The sequence below is a fragment of the Callithrix jacchus genome, chromosome 7, assembly GCF_049354715.1.
Source record: "Callithrix jacchus isolate 240 chromosome 7, calJac240_pri, whole genome shotgun sequence".
NCBI lineage: Eukaryota > Metazoa > Chordata > Mammalia > Primates > Cebidae > Callithrix > Callithrix jacchus.
In genome coordinates this window covers 146,076,476-146,103,309 of record NC_133508.1, presented here as the reverse complement: position 1 = coordinate 146,103,309, position 26,834 = coordinate 146,076,476, and the positions used below count along the sequence as shown (strand labels likewise).

At 38.5% G+C, this 26,834-nt stretch overlaps 1 protein-coding gene, 1 long non-coding RNA gene and 1 other non-coding gene across 14 annotated transcripts in view; 1 reads left to right on the top strand and 2 right to left on the bottom strand.

The window, feature by feature from the left end:
• Positions 1 to 22,879, bottom strand: part of SLC35A3 (solute carrier family 35 member A3) — a 66,161-nt gene extending 43,282 nt beyond the window's left edge. For 2 of the 3 annotated variants that reach the window (XM_035252320.3, XM_008991011.6), the window contains exons 1-2: positions 22,211 to 22,409; positions 976 to 1,180 (exon numbers count right to left, since the gene is read on the bottom strand). In XM_035252320.3, the coding sequence (XP_035108211.1) occupies positions 976 to 1,180; positions 22,211 to 22,228 (223 nt within the window). In that variant the 5' untranslated portion in view covers positions 22,229 to 22,409. Of the gene's footprint in view, positions 1 to 975; positions 1,181 to 22,210; positions 22,410 to 22,706 lie in introns of those variants that run through there. The other variant, XM_002764002.8, reaches the window with a different exon arrangement.
• LOC118143070 (uncharacterized) overlaps positions 1 to 26,834 on the top strand; it is a 140,901-nt gene that overhangs the window by 43,354 nt on the left and 70,713 nt on the right. For 7 of the 10 annotated variants that reach the window (XR_013520305.1, XR_013520304.1, XR_013520310.1 and 4 more), the window contains exon 5: positions 19,241 to 24,892. This is a non-coding gene — a long non-coding RNA (uncharacterized LOC118143070). Of the gene's footprint in view, positions 1 to 12,347; positions 24,893 to 26,834 lie in introns of all 10 variants that reach the window. The other 3 variants (XR_013520308.1, XR_013520307.1, XR_013520312.1) reach the window with 3 other exon arrangements.
• On the bottom strand, positions 13,522 to 13,623 carry LOC118143413 (U6 spliceosomal RNA). The gene has a single exon (XR_004727633.1). It is a non-coding gene; the product is annotated as a U6 spliceosomal RNA (small nuclear RNA).

Genomic DNA, 26,834 nt, shown 5'->3' with positions numbered 1-26,834 from the left:
TCTACTGAGGCTGAGGCATTACTCATTGTTCTTTCTAGCATTATTCACAATAGCCAAAAGGGGGAAACAACCCAAGTGTCTGTCAACACATGGATGCATAAAAATGTGCTATGTCCATACAACAGAATGTTATTCAGCCATAAAAAGGAATAAAGTTCTGATACATGTTACAATGTGAATAAACCTTGAAATCATTATGCTAAGTGCCTAATTTAAAAGGACAAATACTACATGACTCTATTTATATGAAATATTTACAATAGGCAAATTCACAGAGGCAGAAAGTGAATTAGAGGTTACTAGGGGCTGTGGGTAAGGAAGAATGGAGGTTATTACTTAACAGTTACAAAGTTTTTGTTTGAAGTGATAAAAACATTTTAGAACTGGATAGTGGTCACTATTGTACAACATTGTAAAAGTAATGATGAAGTGTCACTACAAATAGTTAAGACAGCAAATTTTATGTTATATGTATACACTTTACCACAGTTTTAATAAATTAAAATTGAAATACACCAAAATACCATTAAATAATATACTTTAAGCACATAAATTATATGGCTCGTGAATTATCGCAATAGAACTGTTTTTAAAAACTATATAAAATTAATCACTGCTGGACTAATCAAAGCAAATAAAAAGAAGGTGTTTACATTAGTAAAAAAATTATTATGATTTTTCTAAAGTTCTAACAGTAACAGAATTATAAAATTTACTTTTACTCTCAAATTGTCATAAATACAAGAAACTATTTCATATTTACAGAATTTACCAGAAGATATGACTCATGATGCAGATTAAAATAAAATGCCTTTATTACAAGACTGAAAATGTCTTTAAAAAATTTTTAAAATATTGAAATGTTCTTCATACTAGGCCATTCAAGAATGCAAGAGTGCAAATGTGCAGTTACCAACATACATATGTAAACTAAATAAACTGCATTGATTAAAAACAAAAAACCTAGATACCTACTGCTGTCTTTGTAGACCAATAAAATGCAGGCCATTATCTTCAAAAGTTCAGCAACAACCACTGCTGTAGAAGATAGGTAACGAGGCCCTTCCTCTTTTAAAGTTCTAGAATAACGCATTGTTAGAACCAAACTGGTAGTCTGAAAGACCAAAATTCCCAAGGAAAGGTATTTTAGGTTGGTGGACATTGTTTTATCTTCATTTGCCTGAAAAACAAAATAAACAGGGCAAATAAATAACATGACAACATATGAAAGCTAGTATATTAAAAGACACTAAGAGGGAGAAAGGAGAGGGCCTGCAGGTCTCTTCTCCACCTGCCACCAAAAAGAAAAAGGAAAAAAAAAAAAAAAAAAACCAGAAACCAAGAGACTTCTTGTTCCAGCCAAGATGAAATAAGCACAATCCACCCTATTCTTTCTGCTAATTGCAACCAAAAACCTTGAATTGGAAACAAAAAGAAACTACCAGAAGAATCTGAAAGGTGAAGAAAATAAGGTAAATTGGCTAGGGATGTCAAATCTTAAGAGATGACTACAACAGTGAATTCCCTAGAGATATTTTTGCCACAGATGTAAACTACTTTGGGTGCTACAGAAGCCTACAACCTGAAACTGCTCAAAGGCATAGAACAACAACAACAACAAAAGCCCCAAGAAAAACACAGTCACCCCAAAACCTAAAATGCAATTAAAAAAAAAAAAAAGAAAAAGAAAAACACACTGTCTCTAACCAAAGGCCAGAGAAGACAAGAGAATCTTTCAGGATAAAATCCCTTCAACTGGTTACCGTGTATTCAGAAAGACAGAACTTTACTGAGCATCCTCATCTTGAACCAATGAGAGCAGAGGTGGTGGCCCATCCCCCTCCCGCACTAGGTTACAGCCACAGAAACTGTGGGACAGAGCCCTGCTTACCATTCCTGCCTGATAGAAGGCAAATGTCTGCAAGGAGTACCTTTTCTCCCTCCCCAGTGGCTATTAACATAGAAGATTTAAATAGAAACCAGAGTCTCATAATATAATATGCAAAAAGTTCAGGAAACAATCCAAAGTAAGTATACTTATTAAACCAACAAACAGAAAAAAAGTCTCAGCTTGGATGAGTAAGGAAAACCAACAAACAACAATGCAGACATGACACAGTTGTTGCAATAATCAGAAAAGAATTTCAAGCAAGCTATTTTAAAAATACAGCAACAAGCAGTTATGAAGACTTAAAACAATTTTAGACTCATATAGTTTTTTAAAAAGTACAAGAATTCACATGTACCATTCACCCAGCTTCCCCCAATGATAATAATTCAAAATCCCTATATTTTTCCAATTCAGTATTACTCCAGGAGACTTACTTTAAATATGAAGACATATATAGGTTAAAAAATAAAAGGATAGAAAAAGATATATCATGAGAAAAAATAACTAAAAAATTAAAGAAGTTTTATTAATATCAGCCAAAATGGATTACATAAGATTTCTGTAATCAAAGAAAGCTATTTCACCATGATAAAAGGGTTAATACATTAGAAATACATAACCATTTAAAATACGTATGTGCCTGATAACACACCTTCAAATACATAAAGCAAAAACTAACATAACTAAAGGGGAAAACAAGTAAATGCAGTCATAATTAAAGATTTTTAGCCTACTTTTCTCAGTAATTAATAACAAAAAAAAAGAAAACCCAGTAAAATTATACAAAGTCTGAAAATCTGAACACTATCAACCACCATTACCATGGTAGACATAAAAATAATCTACCAGATTTTACTTCAAGGAAGGACTTAATACAGAGTGTGTAACACCTGACTGCTCTCCTAGTCAAGATCACATCTTTTGTCTTAGATTTATCTGAAGATTCAATTCAATTCTGAACAAAATGCCTGTAGGCTTTTTTGGTAAACAAACAAAAACACAAACTAAGCAAGCTGATTTTAAAATTATATAGAAATACAAAGGACCTAGACTACCAAAATAATTTTGAAAAAGAAAAACAAAATTGAAAAAGTTAAGCTACCAAACTTCCAGACTTACTACAAAACTATACTAATCAAAACTGGTACTGGCATAAGGACGGAAACATAGCTCCATAGAACAGAATATAGTCCAGATTTAGATCCATATGTCTTGTCAGCTCAGGCTGCTATAATGAAGTATCACAGACTGAGTGGCTTATAAACACAGCAGTTTATTCCTCACAGCTCTGGAGGCTGGAAGTCCAAGTATCAGAGGCCAACATGGTTGGGTTCTACTGAGGTTCATCTTCTAGGTTCACAGATGTGTGTCTTCTCATTGTATTCTCACATGGCAGAGAATATAGAGAGAGTTCTCTGGGGTCCCTTTTCATAAAGGCACTAATCTCATTCATGAGGGCTCCACTTGCACGACCTAATTACCTCCCAAAGGCGCTACTTCCTAATACCATCACATTGAGAGTTAGGATTTCAACGTGAATTTGGGGAAGCAGGGGACTGAGGGGAGAAGAGTACAAATATTCAGTCCATTATACCATACATAAATAATCAAACAATATTTGACAAAGGTAGAAAAAAAAAAGGACAGTCTTTTCAACAAATAGCTCTGAACTGGAATAATGAGATACACGTATTTTTAAAAAATAACCCTCTACCCCTAACTTTCTCACACCAAATATTAACTAGAAATGGATCATACAGCCATTACAAAATCTGAAACTATAAATATTCAATAAGTAAACACAAGAAAAAAAACTGTAATCATGTAGAGATAGAACAAGAGTTCTTAGGATACAAAAAGCACAAACCATAAATGAAAAAGTGGATAAATTACACACATCAAAATTTAAAAATGGGCCAGGTGCAGTGGCTCACACCTGTAATCCCAGCAGTTTGGGAGGATGATGGGGGTGAATCACCTGAGGTCAGGAGTTCAAGACAAGCCTGACCAACATGATGAAACCTCAACTCTACTAAAAATACAAAAATTAGCCAGGTGAGCTGGTGGGTATCTGCAATTCCAGCTACTCAGGAGGCTGAGGGAGGAGAACTGCTTGAACCCAGGAGGCAGAGGTTGCAGTGAGCCAAGACTGTGCCAGTGTACTCCAGCCTGGGCAACGAGAGCGAAACTCTATCTCCAAAAAGAAAGATATTTTTTCAATAAAGACAAATGAGTAGCTAATAGACATATGAAAAGGTGTTCAACATCACAGTCATTAGAGAAATATAAATTAAGACCACAATGCATCTATTAAACTACCTAAATTTTAAAAACTGATACAAGCAAGTGTTGAAGAGGATTTAAAGCAAACAGTCCTCAACACTGCTAGTGAAAACTGTAAAATGGTACAACCACTTTGAAAAAACTCATTAATGCCTTATTAAAAGAAAACAGCACTTTGGGAGGCTGAGGCTGGAGGATCACTTGAGGCCAGGAGTTTGAGACCAGCCCGGAAACATATTGAGACCCCATCTCTACAAAAAGTTTAAAAATTAGCTGGGTTTGATGCTACAGGCATGTAGTCCCAGCTACTAAGGAGGCTGAGGCAGGAGGATGGCTTAAGCCCAGGAGGTTTGAGGATATAGCGAGCTATGATTGAGCTGCTGTATTCTAACTTGAGCAAAAGAGAAAGACCCTCTCAAATAAAAACAAAAAGAGGATAGGAGACAGTAGGGAAGGGGAGGGGAGAGGAGACCAAAGGAAGGAAGAAAGGAGAGGAGGGGAAGGGAAGAGAGAAGCTGGGGAAGGGAGGAGAGGGGAGGGGAGGGGAGAGACAGAAGAAAGGAAAGGAAGAGAAGGAAGAAAACAATAATAATCTTTTCATATGACCTAGCAATTCCACTCTTAGGTATACCCAAGAAATTCGAAAATATATGTTCACAACAATATTTGTACATGAATATTTACAGGAGCTTTATTTGTAACACCAGAAATGAAATAATCCAAATGCCCATAAATATCTGAATAAATGAACCTATGTGGTATATCCATACAATGGAATAATACTGAGCTATAAAGGAATAAAATACTGCCACACTAAGCACCCCCCCAAAAAGTCAAAAACATACTGAGCAAAAAACTTTAAACAAAACAGTATAGTGTATACTATCTTTCCATTTATATAAAATTCTAGAAAAAGCAAAGTTAAACTATAGTGACAGATGCAAACTTATGGTTACCTATAGACAAGGGCTGGGGTTGAGGGTTGACTGCAAAGGGACAGCAAAGAATTTTTGGTAGTGGTAGAAATACTCTGTGTGGTGGTTATATGATTGAATTTATTTATCAGGGTACAATGGTTCATTATATTCAATGGGTACATTTTATTGTATGTAAATTACAACTTGATAAAAGAATCAAAGATTGAGGTCATACCAAATAATAGCATTCCTCACCAGGCTTTCTTCACAACTTTAGTTCTAGCTCTGATTTCTTTGGATTAATTCTAAAGATATTCTGTTAGTCTATTATTCACCCCACCTCTATCTTTTCCATGAGTCTAACTCCTACCTAAATTTCTTCAAATGTGAACCCTGTTTATAGTGTGTCTCTTTAGAGCTCTCACAACCCAAGCTATCAAGCTACCAGTTTGCTACAACCAAGCTACCACAGTTTATGCATGGTTGTATATATGTAATCCTTAACTCCTAATTATTGTAATATATATAATATATTCAAATGGATTCAACAATAATTATTTCATGCCTACATTAAGCTAAGTACCATAGTTACAGAGAGATCTATTCTTAAAGGCATAAAGTCTAGCTTACTAAATTCAGCAAATCCTATCCTCAACTGAATGTGCTCCAAACACGAACAGTGAGCACCATGAATATAAGGATAAAATTCTTAATGGTAAAATATGTATATTTACCACTAAATATACATAGATTACAATTATTGGAAAAAATGATTTTAAGCAATTGACTTTCAGAGACACAAATTGAATAATATATCTCTTGTTACAAATAGAGGATCAAGCTTAAAGGAAAGAATATATATTTTTCTTAATCATCTATCTCAATTTGGTAAATCTCTAATAGCAAAGTCCAATGTGAAATAAAATTATAGCATTTTAGAGGTAGATGTTTTAGAAATCATCTAATATAATCTCTTCACTTTAAAATGAAGAAAATAGTGAAAAGCGAGGTAGATGATTTGTTCAAGGTCACTGCTAGTAACTGGACACACTAGTCTATATAGCTTATATCAGGCCTCCTGGCTCCCATTACATGCTATTGTAAAATTCCAGGACATCCTGATGCCTTCATCTCTACATAGAAGGAGAGTAAGTTTCTAGCAACTTACATTTGGCCGAGCATGTAATTCTCCTACAAAATAACAAACAATGATTTCATACTGTTCAAGGAAGTCTTTTGCTTATTTTGTGCAAACAAGACCATAATGTCCCTATTACAACAGCAATGCTCTAACTTCTTTTCAAGTGAAAATTTAAGCTAGGTGTCTCAGGCTTTTAAGTCCAGCACTTCGGGAGGCCCAGGTGTGCAAATCGCTTGACTCCAGGAGTTAGAGACCAGTCTGGCCAAAGTGGGAAGTCAAAGCTGCAGTGAGCCAAGATAGCTGACCACTGCACTCCAGCCTGAGTGACAAAGAGAGACCCTGTTTCAAAAAACCAAAAAAATAAAATAAAATTCAAAGGTCAGCTTCTAAGCCAGGATCTACTTTGAAAATTTTGCATTTCTGTTTCCAAACATCAGTATAAACATTCACCACAACGATACAGTTCTTATTAATGCTCTTCATTTATTATAATATATGTTTTTAAAAGTTGAAAAGTAGAATCTGGCCAGGCCCGGGGACAGGCAGCTCACTTGAGCCCAGGAGTTCGAAACCAGCCTAAGCAACATGGCAAAACCATATCTTTCCTTAAAAAAATACAAAAATTATCTGGGCATGGTGGTGCATGCCTATAGTTCCAGCTACTCAGGAGGCTGAGGTTGGCGGATCACTTGAGCCCAGGAGGTTGAGGCTGCAGTGAACCATGGTGGCACCACTGCACTCCACCCTGAGCAACAGAGTGAGACCCTGTCTCAAAAAAAAAATAAAAGTAGAATATATGCAAACAAATGATCATTTGTACCAGATTACCTATAGAGAATTAAAATTTAACTTACTATTCTGCCTAAGAGTAAAATAAACTCAAAATGAAAATAATCAGGCATCTAAATTGATAAAGTCAAACTGCAGCTGTTTGCTGATGATACAATTGTATACTTAGAAAACCCTAAAGACTTAACCAAAAAGCTCCTAGAACTGATAAATGAATTCAACAAAGTTTCAGGATACAAAAGTAATGTACACAAATCAGTAGCTCTGCTATACATCAACAGTGACCAAGCTGAGAATCAAATCAAGAACTCAACCCCTTTTACAATAAAATAAAATAGGAATATACCTAACTCAGGAGGTGAAAGACCTCTGCAAAGAAAACTATAAAACGCTGCTGAAAGAAATCATAGATGACACAAATAAATGGAAATACATCCCACACTCATCGATGGGTAGGATCAATATTGTGAAAATGACCATACTGCCAAAAACAATCTACAAATTCAATGCAGTTCCCATCAAAATACCAGATCTGTGAAAACAGAACTAGAAAAAAAATTCCTAAAATTCATATGGAACCAAAAAAGAGCCTGCTTAGCCAAAGCAAGATTAAGCAAAAAGAACAAATCTGGAGGTATCACGTTACCTAACTTAAAACTATACTATAAGGCCATAGTCACTAAAATAGCATGGTACTATAATAAAAATGGCACATAGAGCAATGGAACAGAATGGAGAACCCAGAAATAAAGCCAAATACTTACAGTCAACTGATCTTTGACAAAGCAAACAAAAACATATAAAGCGGGGAAAGGACATCTTATTCAACAAATAGTGCTGGGATAATTGGCAAGCCACATGTAGAAGAATGAAATGGGATCCTTGTCTCTTACCTTATACAAAAATCAACTCAAAGTGGATCAAGGACTTAAATCTAAGACCTGAAACCATAAAAAGTCTAGAACATAATGTCAGAAAAACCCTACTAGACATTGTCTTAGGAAAAGACTTCATGACAAAGAACCCAAAAGCAAATGCAATGAAAGCAAAGATAAAATACTTAAATTAAAAAGTTTCTTCACAGAAAAAGAAACAATCAGCAAACAGACAACCCACAGAACGGAAGAAAATATCTGCAATCTATACATCCAACAAACGACTAATATTCAGAATATACAAGGAACTCAAACAAATCAGCAAGAAAAAAAAAAACCAATCCCAACAAAAATTGGGCTAAGAACATGAACAGACAATTCTCAAAAGAAGATATACAAATAGCCAATAAACATATGAAAAAATGCCCAACATCACTAATTATTAGGGAAATGCAAATTGAAAACCACCATGTGATACCACCTTACTCCTGGAAGAATGGCCAAAATAAAAAACTAAAAATAAAAATAAAAATAGATGTTGGTGTGGACGTGTTAAAAAGGGAACACTTCTACACTGCCGGTTGGAATGTAAGCTAGTATAACCACTATGGAAAACAATGTAGAGATGCCTTAAAGAACCAAAAGTAGAACTACCATTTATTTGATCCAGCAATCCCACTACTGGGTATCTACACAGAGGAAAAGAAGTCATTATACAAAAAAAAGATACTAGCACATGCATGTTTATAGCAGCAAAATTTGCAATTACAAAAACATGGGTCCAGTCCAAACGTCTATTAATCAATGAAGAAACTGTGGTATATATACCATGGAATACTACTCAGCCATAAAAAGAAATGAAATAATGACATTCACAGCAACCCAGATGGAATTGGAGACCATTATTCCAGGTGAAGTAACTCATGAATTTTTCAAAACCAAAACCAAACATAGTATGTTCTCACTCCTAAGTGGGAGCTAAGCTATGAGGACACAAAGGCCCCTTTAATCTACAACTCTAAGACCTATTCCTTTCCTTCTCCCCCCAGGGGAATCAATTGTATGGCTTCTAAATATTATACAAGCCTAAAGTATTTTTATGCTGTTTTTTAGAATTTAATATTTTATATGATTTCTCAGGTCCCCTCTATTTCTTCTCATTTTTTTAATTTTTGATATATCATAGGTGTACTTCTTTTGGGAGTACATGTGATATTTTCATACACGTGTATGACGTGTAATGACTAAATCAGGGTTAACTGGGATATCCATCACCACAAACATAAAGTTGAGAAAATTACATTTCTTCTAGCTATTTTGAAATGTAAAATAATTAATGAAACATAAAATAAAAATAATAGTAATAAGGCTGGGTGCGGTGGCTCATGCCTGTAATCCCAGCACTTTGGAAGGCCAAGGGGCAGATCACAAGATCAAGAGTTCAAGACCGGCCTGGCCAACGTGATGAAACCCTGTCTCTACTAAAAATACAAAAATTATCTGGGTGTGGTGGCGGGCACCTGTAATCCCACACAGGAGGCTGAGGCAGGAGAACTGCTTGAACCCAAGAGGCAGAGGTTGCAGTGAGCTGAGACTGTACCATTGCACTCCAGCCTGGGTGACACAGTAAGATTCCATCTCGGAAAAAATATAATAATAATAAATTTCCCTATGTATTATCAAATACTAAAACTTATTCCTTCTATCCAAGTGCATTTTTTTTTCTTTGAGATGGAGTCTTGCTCTGTCGCCCAGGCTGGAGTGCAGTGGTGCAACCTCAGCTCACTGCAACCTCTACCTCCCAAGTTCAAGCGATTCTCCTGCCTCAGGCTCCCAGGTAGCTGGGATTATAGGAGTGCGCCATCACACCCAGCTAATTTTTTCTATCTTCATTAGAGATGGGGTTTCACCATGTTGGCCAGGCTGGTCTCAAACTTCTGACCTTGTGATCCACCCACCTCAGCCTCCCAGAGTGCTGGGATTATAGGCATGAGCCACTGTGCCTGGCCCCCAACTGTATTTTTGTAGCCATTATCCAACTGCTTTCATCCCACTCCCCTCCAGTTCTGAAACACACACACAATTCTATTAATGTAAGTTCAACTTTTTCTCCTAAAAGTTCCACATGAATTTATAAGTTATACACTTTGAGTATATCTATACAGTAAACTATAACATATAGTAAGCAACTATTGCATAATTATTATGATACATAATTGTAATCTCTGTGTATGAGTGTTACGTTACAATCATACTGATTTGATACAGCAAACACATTGCTAGTACATCTATAAATCCTTTACAGTCCTGTGCACAAAAAAATATTTCAGGGTTTGGTTTGTCACCCTAATAGATCTTGCACTTGCTTTCTAATCACTAAATCCTCTCTGAATTTTTGGATGTTTGATTTTTATAAAGTTGAGTTTTATTATTTTTAAATCTCTTCTCACCTCTTGGGGGAAAATATACAACAAAATTTCATCCATCTAAGCTCCATTCATTCGGATTTGATGAGTTTGGATGATGGCTTGGTTAGAATTTATACACTAAAATCTATAATTTAAATATATGTGATATGCTAGCTACCTTCATTTTTATTAAAGCAACTCCCAAAGATCCTTGCTTTACAAAGTTTTATCAGCCAATTATGAGCTACTCTATCGTTTAAATATTTTTGAAGTATGTATTACATAATCTATGTTTCATTAATCCACACATACTACCACCCACCCAAATTAATGAGATACTGAGAAATTATTTATCTTAACTAATTGCATTACAGAGCTACACCAAGTTCTAAAATATTCAAAACACCACATATTAATAATTTATATTCATCTTTTCAAAGACAGAATACAGGCCAGGTACAGTGGCTCACACCTGTAATCCCAGCACTTCAGGAGGCCGAGGCAGGTGGATTGCCTGAGCTCGGGAGTTCAAGACCAGCCTGGGCAACATGGCAAAACCCCGTCTCTACTAAAAATTCAAAAAATTAGCTGGGTGTGGTGGTGTGTGCCTGCAAACCCAGCTACTCAGGAGGCTGAGGCATGAGAATCACTTGAACAAGGAGGCAGAGGTTGCAGTGAGTGTCACTGCACTCCAGCCTGGGCAACACAGCGAGACTGTCTCAAAAAAAACAAAACCCTAAAATCAGTGTTACTACAGACTTATTTCTAGTGGCTCACCAATGTATAGTCTGTATACTCTTTTAGTCTGTATATAATGATTATCATTCTGAGACAATACCTGTATTTTGCTGATACATCTCCAGCCACTAAAAGTCCTAAAAACTGAAATGTTTAGTCAATGTTTTAAACCTGTACTAAAATTCAGATACAGGCTGGGTGCAGTGCCTCATGCCTGTAATCCCAGCACTTTGGGAGGCTGAGGTGGGCAGATCACTTGAGACCAGGAGTTTGAGACAAACCTGGCCAACATAGTGAAATCTTGTCTCTACTAAAAATACAAAAATTAGCTAGGCATGGTGGCACACACCTGTGATCCCAGCTAATCAAGAGGCTGAGTCCACGAGAATCTCTTGAACACGGGAGGCAGAGATTGCAATGAACCGAGATCTTGCCACTACACTCCAGCCTGGACAACAGAGCAAGACTCTGTCTAAAAAATAAATAAATAATAAAATAAAATAAAATTCATATAGATTTTTAGACTAAATAGTATCTTAAATATTCTGCAAGTCAATTTTCCTTCTGTTATAAAAACAAAGGCTAAATTCCCAAGTTATGATTTTTAGAGAAAGCTATATTTACATATTCTAAACACTATACTCCCTTAGTAACAATATCAGTCTACTAGAGGTTAATCACATAACAGTATGTAAGAAAACAGACAAGTTACAAAGTGCTATGCAAATATATCACATTATACACTGGTCAGAGACAACTATCAGGGTAAAAAACAAACATTTTAAGGTTTTTCCAAGTAAACCAACAGGAAAAATATATACATACAGAAATGCTGAGTTCAGTTGAAATTTTTTGTCCATTATCTTCCATGATGCCAAAACTTTAAAATTATAACCTATTACCACAGGCTAAATAATGACAAATAAAATTCATCAAACTTGACTTTACTTTTGACACTGGTATTTGTATATATTGTTTTCTAACTACTTCAGAAGTAGATACAGTACTCACGAAAAAGAGAAACAATATCTTGCACTTGAAATCCATAATAATCTCGTGGAAAATCCAAAAACCTTTTTTATATAAGTGAAAGAAATAAGTAGAAAGTAATTTACACTACAGATATAATAAACTCAATTTTATGATAGAAACCATAGCCTTGCCTAAATTAGTTCCCTCTTAAATGCTTAAGAAAAGCAAAATCTTGCTCAATAACATTTAACCAACTCTTTATAACCTACAGGCTCCTATCACATTCTAAGTTAAACAACTTTTCATTGTTTCTCCTTTTCTTTCTTCCTCAAGGTATCAAGTACCTATTTACTAAGAAAATACCACCTACAGTAGTATCTATTTTTAACTTGTTCTTTCACAGGCTGCAGAATTTCCATTCCTATATTCAAATAAAACCAAGAGTATTCAAATATTTTTTCACCTACACAAATATAAAACCTCTTTACATTCTAATATTTAGATTAAAATCATTCAGCAATATTGTACTCTTTAAAGAAATGCACTGATTTGGAAAACAAAATGTCTTAATATTTCTAAGATCTCTTTCCAATGTGTGGTACCAGGTAAGAATGAACTTACTCCTTCCCACTCTCCCATTTCCCCACACTCTCATGCAATTCTGCTCTACTTCATTCTGTTATGGTAACTTCCCACCACTTACAACAGTTACAGATATTCTACAAAGAACAGAGACTTGTGTCAAAGCCAGGTAGGGTCCACAGGCACTAATCATTAGTAAAGATTAAAAACTAAGAAGACTGGGGATAGACGTAAAACAAAATAGAGTTACCACACAATTCTCCAGATGGCAATCAGCCACCAGATATTTAAGACACACAATAGTCGGGCACTGTGATGAGCATTGGGCATGTACTGATGAACAAGGCAATCTGCTTCTTCATGACAGAAATAGATTACTGATCATGCCTGGCCAATTTTTGTATTCTTAGTAGAGATGGGCATTCATCATGTTTGCCAGGCTGGTCTTGAACTCCTGACCTCAGGTGATCTGCCCACCTTGGCCTCTCAAAGTCCTGGGATTACAGGTGTGAGCCACCATGCCCGGCCTGGAAAAATATTTTTAAAAAGAAAAGGAGAATACAGATTACACCAGAGAAGAATGCAACATAAAGATGAAGCAGAGATTTGATGATGCTGTCCTCGAATATAAGGGTGATGCAGGCACAAGCAAAGGAATATTGGCAGCCACCAGAAGCTGGAAGAGGAAAAGAATGGATACTCTCCCAGAGGAACCAGATGGAGTGAGGCCCTGCTGACAAGTTAATTTCAACTCAGTTATATTAATTTTGGATTTCTGACCTCCAGAACTATGAAAGAATAAATTGCTGTTGTTTTAAGCCACAAAATTTGTGATAATTTGTTACAGCAGCCATAAGAAATTAATGAGGATCTAAGTCTGTATTTTAAAAATGCAATTGTTCCCAATTCTATGCCTATTTTTTCTTCCCTAATGGAATGCTTCATGAATTTATATAGCATCCTTGAGCAAGGCCATGCTAATATTCTCCATAACGTTCCAATTTTAGTATATGTGCTGCCAAAGCAAGCATTCTATGTCTATTCAAGCAGAAAGCATTAAATACGTTTCAGAGAAAGACTGGATGAAATTAAGTTGCTATATTTTTAAAAATTAGTTATTAGGATGGTTTACCAAATAGTATGTAGAACAATTTCTTGCACATAGTATGCACTCGATAAATTTTTTTAAAAATATATGCTGGACTAAGTAACAAAACAAAGATACTACATGAATGAGAAATTAATCTAATAATCTTCTCATGGAAAACTAACCCATCCACTATTTGTTCACAAAACTAAATGTTTAACAGTAACATTTCCATAGAGAAAACAAGGACTTGGCCAATGTTACAAAGCAATTCTCCTACTACCACTTAGTTTGGAAAACATCAATTTGTTTTATTATTTTATTTCTTACTTTCTTATTGTATTATTTACTCTATTTTATATTTTTTAAGACAGGGTCTCACTCTGTTCCCCAGGCTGGAGTGCAGTGGCATGACCACAGCTCACTCCTGCCTCTACCTCCTGAGCTCAAGCCATCCTCCCACCTCAGCCTCTTGAGTAGCTGGAAACACAGACATGTGCCACCACACCTAGCTAATTTTTTTTTTAATTTTTTTTATTTGTAAAGATGGGGTCTCCCTATGTTACCCAGGCTGATCTCAGGCTCAGGCCATCCTCCTGCCTCAGCTTCCCACAGTGCTGGGATTACAGGCATGAGCCACCCTACCCAGTCTCTTTGCTGTTTTAAAAGATATTGGTAGGTGTGGGTAGGAAAAAAAAGAACATAAAAGGCGAAACAGTATAGATTGTCACTATTTTCATTAGTATCTTTGTTTTTATAACTTGAAATGTTAATAACATATAAGCTAGAAAAAGATTTTTCCCAATTTTAGGCTCTCTGTCCATACTAGACTATTCAAGTTGATTCCTTTAAACATAATTTATTGCTCAATCTCAGATATACTACATGTATCAAAACATGCCAACTGAAACGTATCTACATGTAGAAAGTAAAATATAACAAAATTACTCATTAAGATAGAGTTGCTCTCCAAGCACTAACATTAACAAGGTTCTAGTATTTTCCAGTGATTTTTCAAATGTTTAGGTATTAAAGCACACAAGAGCCAAGCACGGTGTCTCATGCCTGTAATCCCAGCACTTTGGGAGACCAAGGTGGGAGGATCACTGGAGCTCAGGAGTTCCAGACCAGCCTGAGCAACATAGTGGAACTCTCTCTGTCTTTACAAAAGATTTTTTAAAATTAGCTGGATGTGGTGGAGCGTGCCTATATTCCCAACTGCTCGAGAAGCTGAGGCTGTAGGATTGCTTGAGCCTGAGAGGTCAAGGCTGCAGTGACCTGTAATCACACCACAGCACTCCTTCTTGTGTGACAGACTGAGGCCCTGTCTTAAATAAATAAAGAATAGAAGGGTAATCGCAGCCTGAGGATAAACCTGAAAGGTGAGGGGCCTTAAAATAGTTTTCTCTGTAGCATTCATGAATGATTAAAAAAAACAATAATGTGAAAATAATTTAACTAAAACAGCATGTGGAATGAGCAGGTTTTTATAGATTATGGTCTGACAAACTGTCAAACATTCTTTTCTTTCCCCCCAACTTTTACTTTAGATTGAAGGTAAGGGGTTAGGTATGCACGTTTGTCACATGGGTAAATTGTGTGTCCTGGGGGTTTGGTGTGTAGATAGTTTTGTCACCCAGGTAATCAGCATAATACCCAATAGGTAATTTTTCAATCCTTACCCTCCTCCAACCCTGCACCCTCAAATAGACCTCAGTGTCTACTGTGTCCCCTTCTTTGTGTCCATATGCACTCAAAGTTTTGTTCCCACTTATAACTGTGAACATGCAGCATTTGGTTTTCTGTTCCTACATTAATTTGTTTAGAATAATGGCCTTCAGTTCCAACCATGCTGCAGCAAAGACCATGGCTCATTTGTTTTATAGCTGCACAATATTTCAGGATATATATGTACCATATTTTTATGTCCAGTTCACCACTTAGGGACATCCAGATTCGTTCTATGTCTTTGCTATTGTGAATAGTGCTGTGATGAACTTACAGTTCATGTGCCTTTATGGTAGAATAATTTATCTTCTTTTGCTGTCAAAGATTTTTAAACTTTAAAAAATCCCAGCTGCTGATTCTGTTTGGATAATCAATGTTAGATTACCACCTTCCCTTGAGAACAAGGTTCCAATATTTGAATACAAATGCTGTGTAGTTTTGTTTTTTTAACCAACACCTTTTCTAAACATGAAACTGCAACCACTTCCAGGTAAACCTATAGTCTCAGAAATTTATACATACTATAAGCTTAAGCTACAGAGAATATAAGCATATATTAATTATATTTTTTTTGAGATGGAGTTTTGCTCTTGTCACCCAAGCTGGAGTGCAATGGCGCAATCTCGGCTCACCGTAACCTCTGCCTCCTGTGTTCAGGCAATTCTCCTGCCTCGGCTTTCTGAGTAGCTGGGATTACAGGCACCCGCCACCACGCCCAGCTAATTTTTCATATTTTTAGTAGAGATGGGTTTTCACCACGTTGACCAGGATGTTCTCGATCTCTTGACCTCGTGACCCACCCGCCTCGGCCTCCCAAAGTGCTGGAATTACAGGCTTGAGCCACCGTGCCCGGCCCAATTATGTTTTTTCTACATTTACTGTTCAAGTCTCATGTCACTCTGCCTAAGTGAAGAGGGCAAGCTTCAGACACTCTCAACTCTAATCTAGCCTCCAAATAGTAGATGTCTTAATAAAACTTAGGTATGATCATATCCCTTCTGTTTTTGGTTTTTTGGGGTTGTTTGGTTTTAGTTGTTTGTTTTTGAGCCAGAGTTTCACTCTTGTTTACCCAGGCTGGAGTGCAATGGCGCGATCTCAGCTCACCGCAACCTCTGCCTCCTGGGTTCAGGCAATTCTCCTGCCTCAGCCTCCAGAGTAGCTGGGATTACAGGCACGCGCCACCGTGCCCAGCTAATTTTTTGTATTTGTAGTATAGGCGGGGTTTTACCATGTTGACCAGGATGGTCTCGATCTCTTGACCTTGTGATCCACCCGCCTCGGCCTCCCAAAGTGCTGGGATTACAGGCGTGAGCCACCGCGCCCGGCCAGTTTTTTGGTTTTTTTTGAGACTGAGTCTGACTGTCACCCAGGCTGGAGTGCAGTGCTGTCATCACGGCTCACTGTAGACTTCCTGAGTGAGCCTCGACCTGCTGGGCTCAATCCTTCTGCCTCAGCCTCCCAAGTAGCTGAACCTACGAGTGCATGCTACCACAACAAACTAATGTTTTTATTTTTTGTAGATCCAGGGTCTTGCTTCATTGCCCATGCTGGTCTCAAACTCCTGCCCACAAGTGATCCTCTTACCCAGGCCTCCCAAAGTGATGGGATTACAGGCATGAATCACTGTGCCTTGCCCTGTTTGTAAAGTTTAATTGACTTCTTACAAAATAGAGGATAGAATCCAAACTCCTTCTCATAAAACAGCCCTCATAATCTGGTCCCAACCTACATTTCCTGCCATAAACTGTTTTATTTTATTTTATTTATTTATTTTATTACCTGTCTCAATGTTGTTCTTTCACGCATTCACTAAACAAATATTCCTCCTTTTAAACAGCCCTTCTCCCTTCTCTATTTGTAGAACCTCTATATATCTTAAAGGACTCAAAATACAAGTCTCACAGAAGTTTCATATGTCTTCCAAGCAGACTGAATCTTTCCCTCTACTATACTCTCATGCCATTTTGCATGTACCTTTTATGATAGCACTCATAGATTGTATTATTTATTTTTTTATTTTTTTTGAGATGGAGTCTCGCTCTGTGGCCCAGGCTGGAGTGCAGTGGCATGATCTTGGCTTACTGCAACCTCTGCCTTCTGGGTTTAAGCAATTCTCCTGCCTCAGTCTCCTGAGTAGCTGGGATTATAGGCATATGCCACCATGCCCGACTAATTTTTGTATTTTTAGTAGAGACAGGTTTCACCATGTCGGTCAGGCTGGTCTTGAACTCCTGATGTGTTGATCCACCCACCTTGGCCTCTCAAAGTGCTAAGATTACAGCCATAAACCACTGCGCCCAGCCTGCACTCATAAATTTTATCAGACTAATTTGTTGACAAATGATATATGTTTTCTTCTTTTATTGACTGTATTTCCTGCTTCTTCATATCAGTATCTGTCATATACTAAGCATTTACTCTGTTAAACGTATAAAATAATAAATAAACTCCACAATATTTATTGTGGGAGAGTGATTTCTTCATAACTCTCCCTGTGTAGCAACATAAAAGACAAATGCTGGGGCTGGGCTTAGTGGCTCAGGCCTGCAATCCTAGCACTTTGGGAGGCAAAGGTGGGCGGATCACTTGAGCCCAGAAATCTGAGACCAGCCTGGGCAACATGGTGAAAGCTGTCTCTACAAAACATACAAAAATTACCCAGGCGTGGTGACGCATGCCTGTAGTCCCAGCTACTCGGGAGGTAGGAGGTGGGAGGATCACTTGAGCCAGGGAGGTAGAGATTGTAGTGAGTGAGACCCTGTTTCAATGTAAAAAAAAAAAAAAAAAAAAAAAAAGATAAATGCAGGTCAAAAATGGTTTACATTAAATGTTTTCTAATAACTGCAATAACTAGACTTCATGAGAGAAGTAAAAATAATAAAAGAATCCTGAAAACCTACAGCATGTCAGGCATTGTGCTAGGTGATTTTCAGGTATTATCTCGTTTAACCTGTAAAATGAGGTATTCATTTTACAGATTAAGAAACACAAGTTCTGAGATATTAAGTATATGGCTTGTCTTGCGTAACATGTCAGAGTTCAGACATGAACAAAGATTTATCTCAGTCAAAACCCATAGTCTTTGCAGTAAAGCCTATGTTTAAGCAAGGCTAAGGACTGATGACACCTGCAATTTCAACACTTTCAGAGGCCATAGCAGGAGGATCACTTGAGACCAGTTCAAGACCAGCCAGGCCAACATAACAAGACTTTGTCTCTACAAAAAATTATTTTAAAAACAGAAAACCATGTCCAAGTATTAGAGGGTCAGTCACCATAGTACATAAAAGTATGCCTTTGGTCTCAGACAATTCACATTCTGTCTCTACAACTTAGTAGGTACAGCAAATTACTTAATCACTCTGTCCCTCCTTTCCCTTATCTATAACATGGTGATAATTAATAGTATGTATTTTATAGAGTGGTTATGATTAAGGAATACAAGTCAAATAAAGTGATTACTATACTACAATGCCTTATTGTAGTATAATAATGCCTTATTCATTGAATACCTTTATGAAACCTACTCATGATAGAAAACACTATTAGAAATGCTGTTTGAAATTGGTTTTATAGTGCATGAGAATTTAGAAAAAAAACTTTTTATATAACTTTTACAGAAAAAAACTAGGCTCTGAGTAGATATAAAGTCATATGTGGACACTTTGTAGAATGAGCTTGTTTCTTAGTATTTTATCTGACATGACCTCAAAGTTTCAGCTTCAATTAATCTAATTTCTACTACTCTACCTGACCCACCACACCTTTTCAATCAAACTTCTTATCTCTAAGTACAGCAACTTATCCTTTTTTTTTTTTTTTGAGACAGAGTCTCACTCTGTTGCCCAGGCTGGAGTACAATGGCATGATCTCAGCTCACTGCAACCTCCACCTCCCAGGTTCAAGTGATTCTCCTGCCTCAGTCTCTTGAGTAGCTGGGATTACAGGTATGTGCCACCACACCCAACAAATTTTTGTTTTTTTAGTAGAGACAATGTTTCACCATGTTGGTCAGGCTGGTCTCGAACTCCTGACCTCGTGATCCACTCGCCTCAGCCTTCCAAAGTGCTGGGACTACAAACATGAGCCACCGCACCTGGCCCAGCAACATATCTTAAACTGGCTCGTTGGTTTCATTTTAGATGCTATCTCCAATACAGATGATATACTAGAAAGAGCTCTGGACAGACAATCTGGATAGAGAAGCTAAAAAACATTCTAGCTTCTAAAGTCATTTTCACACTTACGTATAAAACACTCAAATTTATATAACAAGATACATTAAAGAAAAAATAATTTAAAATATATAACCAGTTATACTCCTTCATTAATAGAGGTAATTAAGTTGAATGTACTTAAGAATACATTGCTTTTGTGAGGATTAAAATCTAATGTTAAGCTGCCAATTCATATTCACCTGAACCTTATTTAATAAAGTCATACCCATGAACGACATTATTAAATGTCAGTCTGATGATGTTCAAGCTATTTCAGTTACCTAGGGAGGTCTAAACTTACACTAAATTTCTGGCGCTGACATACACACACCCGCATACACACACATCCATAGTTGATTAACATCAAATAGAAACTTCACTCTATACTTTTCAGGAAGGGAAAAGCTCCCAAGTTATACTTCATGGCTATTGAACAAGTTTATGCTTTCAAATAAGATTCTTTCCATTGATTCTATTACTTATCCAATCCCTCGTTCAACATGTTGAGTTTCTACTGAGTAAAAGGCACATTGCAGGACACAAATTATATCAATTTCAAATATAATTGAGGCAGCCTAAGAAGTATATATAGGACCTAGGGCAAATTATTTGGCCTGTCTGAACTTTGATATTCTTATCTATAAAATTGCGGTGATAATAACTGTCCTATCCCAACGATTTATTACTAGGATCAAATGAAGTACTACAACATGGAACAGAAAAGAATTTTCAAATACTAGTAGGGTTCTATAACAACTCAAGAGCTCATCTTGTCTCCAGGAGCACAATAAGAGACTGTTCCATTATGTGATTAATGTAACAAATATTTAAGAGTTTAATATATCATGATGTGTTCACATACTAAAGTGCTTTAAAAATGTAGTAAGTACAGGCTAGGAGCAGTGGCTCACGACTGCAATCCCAGTACTTCAGGAGGTGAGGTGGGTGGATCACTTGAGGCCAGGAGTTCGAAAGCAAGCTGGTCCACATAGCAAAACCCCGTCTCCACTAAAAATACCAAAATTAGCCTGGCGTGGTGGTACACACCTGTAGTCCCAGCTACTGGGGAGGCTGAAGCAGGAAAACCTCTTGAACCCAGGAGGCGGAGGTTGCAGTGAGCGGAGATTGCGCCACTGCACTCCAGCCTGAGTGACAGAGCAACACTCCATCTCAAATAGAAATTTAAAAAGTAATAAATACAAACGCTTTCCTTAGGTAGGGATAATAAAACTCTGAAATAACCATAGTACAATTCAAATTTAACAAGTATTATAAGAGTTATAAAGCCTAGCACACATGAAAGAAAGAATGGACCGGGCGTGGTGGCCCATGCCTGTAATCTCAGCATTTTGGGACGTAGAGGCAGGTGGATCACTTGAGATCAGGAGTTCAAGACTAGCCTGGTCAACATGGTGAAAGCCCTTCTCAACTAAAAATACAAAAAATTTAGCTGGGCATGGTGGTGGGCACCTGTAATCCCCGCTACTTCAGAAGGCTGAGGCAGGAGAATCGCTTGAACCTGGGACGTGAAGGTTGCAGTGAGCTGAGATTGTGCCATTGCACTCCAGTCTAGGTGACAAGAGCAAAGCTCTGTCTCAAAAAAAGAAAGAAAAGGAAAGGAAAAGAGAATGAACTGGATTCATGGCAGATTTCAGAAAGCTGCATAAGAGGTGGCATTTAAGGCATTAAAGAACAAGTCAAATTTCTACAAAGACAGTAAGGAAGGCCTTCTTTGTTTCTTCTTTGTAGGAAGAAAGGATAAAAACAAAGACCAAGGCAGATAGGCATATAGCATGTTCAGAAATTGGACGCCTAATGAACAACTTCAGTTTGGCTAAAAAATAGGATATGTGGAATAAAGTAATATTTGTCTAAAAGAGTAAAAGAATCCAGTTTCAAGCTTCTGCAAAAAGAAAAAAAGAAAGAAAAAAGAATTAAAAGATCATATCGATTTTACTGGAGCCATGGACAGACTCAAATTTTGAAGGAAAAATCTGAAGCCTCCCTAAGTAATATAAAGTTTGTTAAATGCCTCCCTAAATAATTTATTTTTATTCTGAAGCCGGTCGAGAGTCACTGCGTATTTCTGAGGAAAGAATAACCAAAAAAAGAAGGCTTAAGATCTTTGGCTTTAAAAGTAATATGGAGGCAAATGAGGACAAGTCCAGTTTGGAAGTTATTGCTATAGTGCAAGTAAGAAGAGGAAAGACGAGCATATTTAGCACAGAGGTAGTGAGAATGAAAAGGGGAAGAACTAAATTTGAGATGCTGAAGAGAGAATCAACAGTTGGGAGGAAAGCTAGCATCAGAAATGGAAGTTTACAAGCCATTCCCTTGAAACAGCTGAGTTTACCTGTGAAAGTGAGTAAGAACACCAAGTAAGAAACTGCACCAAACTTCGTCTTTAACTACCAAAGCCAAATGTTGACTTCAAAAACAAAAAGACTTAAATTTTCAAATACTGCATTTAAGAGAACATAATAACAGATCCAGTCTTCTTCTATAAAGCTACACACCCAGACGTCTGTTCTGATGAGAATCTCACCCCGCCTCAAAAGTCCTTGTGTTCTTACTCGCCTTACCAAGGGCAGCCTTTCCATTTCTTTTAAGTTCCTGCGGCTTCTCGAACTCCAGGTGCTGGTCGGGTGGATCCGTGCCTACCACAGGGCTCAACGCCGAGTGGCAGCTGAAGGGATGCTCACTGAAGGAACACCCCCGACTGACCCCAGCCCGGCCCACAAGTCACTCGCTCCGCACGCCCCAGACGCTGAGGCACACACTGCCGTCTTCATTCGCTTGACACACCCCTCTCCTTAGGCCTTTTTTCCTCCTCCACCCAGCACATTCCGCACGTCATCCCTCGGAGTTACGACGTGTCACCTCACCCACTCCCACCTCTACTTAGCTAGCACTGTGTTACAGGTCTTCGATACCGTCCCCTTCACCCCTACAGAGTTCATATCTGCCCCCTCGCATGCCTCCTCCTCTTTTACCTCTAACCTTCGGGAGCTGCCCAAGCCGCCCCGCTGCCGCGGGCCTCCCGGTTCCCGCCCCTCCCCAGGTGCGCTCAGGACTCACCTCCCGCGCAGCTCGGCCGGCTGAGCCCACCACCGGGGGCCGCGGTTCAGCTCCGCCGAGGGCCCCAGGCTGCCGAGCCCGCTGGGTCCAACGCGACCGCTGACCCGCAGCGCCGCCCGCTACCGTTGTCTTAGCCGTAGCCGCCGCCAGCTCTGTGCAGCCCAGGCGTTTCCGGGTTCCCGCGGTCCCGTCCCCCAAATACTCCGGCTTCCGCCTCGACTCGGGCAAATACCGTTCCCGGCTCGGCTATGGCAGCCCCAGCTCGGCACTTTGTCAGCTAAGGCGACGCACCTGGGCTGCTCAGCTGTCAGCCCCCGGTTCCTGCTTCACCGTCGCATGAACGCCTGGGGCACTGCTTTCTGCTAGACCCCTCCTGAGGGCGCGAGACAGATGCAGTGACACTCGTCGCGGGCCTCTGCGGGACTGTCTGTCTGCAGCGGGTGCCAAGGTGTCCGCTGCGAAAGGAAGGGCAAAGTCCTTTGGGACAAAGAACGCTGAGAGGAACGGAAAGATGGATTTTGAAAGCAAACGAATCTGCTCCTAAAAGCGACTGTCCCTGACCTGAAAACAAACCAGATTAGCTATGGCAAAGGCTGCCAACCAATAAGTGGTCTGGAAAAAGACCTGTTCTTCCACTTCTCCCACCCTGCTGAGACCTTGAGACCGATGGAAACCCAAAGCCGTACCACGACTGGGCCTAGTGCCATCAACGGGGAGAGGAAAAAGAAAGCTGGGGCCAGAGGATTTCAGAGTTTTGAGGGGCCAACCCCTTCCTGGCTGCATGGATCACACAGCATTACCTTTAAAGGCCTTCCAATAGCTATGTTGGAAACCCTCTAACCATTGCAGCCCATTCAGGTGATGAACAGGCTGAAATCAGTACCCCAGGTTCAGCTGGATTATCTAATAGGAGAACCGGATTATCTCTTTTTTGTTAACTCGGGGCTGCTACAAATTAAGCCTATGTTGCTTTATATTGCAAAGGATTAAACTATTTCCAAGAACGACATGCTTAGAAAAAAAGTGAGATGGTAGAAAAATCAATGTGTTAGAGTGGAAAACAGAGGCTGGCAGATTGCTTGAGCCTAGGGCATTGCAACCAGACTGAGCAACATATTGAGACCCCCATCACTACAAAAATAAAAATTTAAACATGTGCCAGCCGTGATGGCACATGCCTTTAGTTCTAGCTACTCAGGAGGGAGGCTTAAGTGGGACGATTGCTTGATCCCAGAAGTTCAAGGTACATTAAGCCACGATGATGTTACTATACTCCAGCCTGGATGATAGAGCAAGACGACCCTGTCTCAAAAAAAAAAAAAACAGTAGCCTAGTAGCCCTGCAAAACTGTCCTTGTAGGGCATATTTGCATCTGTAGAGAATCTGCGTTAATGTAGCCAGGCTTTCTCTGAGGCCCTTCCTTGTCCAGATCTAGGAAAGATTAACTGAGATTCTGACACCTTTAAAGGTATGAAAGAAACTTCTACCATCTATTTGCTCTGAGGGCTGCTACCCACCTTTGCTAGTCAGGCCTCCACTTCTCTCCCTCTGGTAACTTGTTTTGCTGCTATAACCTGATTTACCACCATAATCTATTTTTGGCCACGCTTGGAGGTCTATTCTTTCTAAAGATGGTATATACCCTTCTGCACTACATGGGGGTTAAGGGTAATCACTCTGTGATTTCTCATGCACACTAATAATTTCTATGCCTTTTCTCTTTTTATTTTACTTTTTTGAGATAGGGTCTCATTCTGTCAACAAAGAAGGAATGCAGTGGCATTCAATCCTTTTCATGGCTCACCGTAGCCTTGACCTCCAAGGCTTAAGTGATCCTCCAGCCTCAGCCTCCTGAGTAGCTGGGACTATAGGCATATGCCACCATACCTTGCTAATTTTTTTTTTACTTTTTTGTAGATATGGGTTCCCACTATTTTGTGCAAGCTGGTCTCAAACTCCTGAGCTCCAGTGATCTTCTTGCCTCAACCTCCCAGAGTATTGGGATTACAGCTGTGAGCCACTATGCCCAGCCTGCCTCTTGTCTTATGAATCTAACTTTTGTCAGTTGATTATTCAGCCAACCTTCAGAGGGCAAAGGGGAAGCTACAGAAGCTCACCAAGGCAAGAATGTCAGCTGAGCCTGAACTACAAGTCTGGACACCCAACAATTCAAGTCAGTACCCAAGGTCTGCAGTTCCTTTAATGAGAACAATCCTATTGCCCTTGACTGGTTTGTATATATTTTCTCATTTAACTCTCACAAAAGGCCTATAAAGTAAGCATTAGTACTTGTATTTTACAGAAAGAGAAACTGAGGTTTACAGGCAGATAACTTGCTGAAGTTCCCCCATCTACTGAAAGATAAGCTGGGATTTTAATCTTTATTTGTCTTCCTTTAAAGTCCATATTTTAAAACATTACACTTAACTGCCAAGAAAAAATGAGACAGAAGAGTAAGGTGGCAGACAGTAAAAGCAGCAATAGAGATAAGAAGTATTAGTGAAGAAAAGAGATGAACATGAAGAAAGAGACAAACAGCAATCTGGGCACTAGCTTTGGCTTCTATATCATGGCAGATCTTACAGATGAAATTTTGGCACCCTGAAGACAGACAAATGAGAACAAGATTATCAGTCTAAAAGCAGCCAGGGCCAAACAGGGCTTTGTACCTCAGTGGTACCTAATTAGAATTGTCAGATAAAATACTGAGGCCTTGTTAAATTTAAATTTCAAATAAACAATGAAGTATGGAGTATTTGGGATATACTTTACAAAATTCATTGATTATCAGAAATTCTAATTTAACTGGGTATCTTGTGATTTTATTTGCTAAATGTGGCAATCCTATTGAAGGCATGACTGCGTTACGATACTGCACAGTAACAGGTTTCCTATGGTGTCCCAGAGAAATTAAGACCAGATCAAATTATGTTTGGTGCAGTTGACACTGCAAGCATTATGCACACACAGTGACATTAACTAGATCAATATCTTCAGACAGTGCCAAGCTGGTAGACTTTAATGGATAAAGGTCAAAGGTTGTTAGAAAACCCAGGAGAAAATAAAGACAAGAAAGAAAGAAAGAAAGAGGGCAGGGACTACTGTGATACACATTTTCAAAGAATTTCTGCTCAAAATGGTTAAAATATTGAAAAAAAATTCAATGCTTAGATAATTAAACCTCAGGTTACTAGGTGTCACCAAATATTTTGTTCCTATGCCATCATAGTTTTCAAAACTATTTAATTGAAATTACAGCTTAGGAGCAGGAAAAACCAGTTTGTTGTTTCAAGCTGCCAAATCACAGTAATTCAATCTGGATTTTTCTTGTTAGTTCTTGGCTTGGGGCGGGGGAACACTATGTGTAAACAAAACTGGAAAGGATTGCCAAAGATTATCTACTTGTCCATCATTTACTTCTAAGAAGAGCTGAATGAGGTTACTTCCATTAGACGAGCTCAACTGTCAATATAAATATGATCCTTTGCTTCTGAGATGGATCTGTAGAGTTTAACATTCTCTAGAACATGAATCTAATAGGTTTGAAATGAAACTTACTTTTCATTTCTGAGGAGGGGTATTTCAGTGGCTTTTGGCTGGTTTTCCCTATAGTAGACTTACTCTTTGAGTCAGGGGCCCAGGAGGAGATTTCATGGAAGTGAGGCCCTCTCCTCCCTCTGTACATTCAGAAACTGGAGAAACTACCCTGCATGATTGCTGCCCTGTGGGGCTTGTTGATCAAAGCTTCAATTATCACTTGATGCTGTAAAGTCTATTTGGGAATCAATGAATTGCTTTTATCTCAGAGTCAGAGTTAAATATAAGTTAAAGCCTTGGGGATTCTCCTGTATCTAGCACGGCTACCTGATAAAATCACCACAGTTTCCTTTGTGGAAGTCTTGGAGAAAGGTACACAGTACGTATAGTATGTGAGGTTAACTTGTGATGTTAAGGGAACCTCTTAAATCTAGGAATGGGGACTACAACTCTAGTAAAGTTGGGCCTCTATTTACCAGTCCTAGTACACATTTGATTGTGAAGTTCATATGAAATTGGATTGTGCTGTTCACCATTTCCCACTTTCAGCCTGCAGGGCACTTTTTAAAGTAGATTGCACTCTCAGGCTCT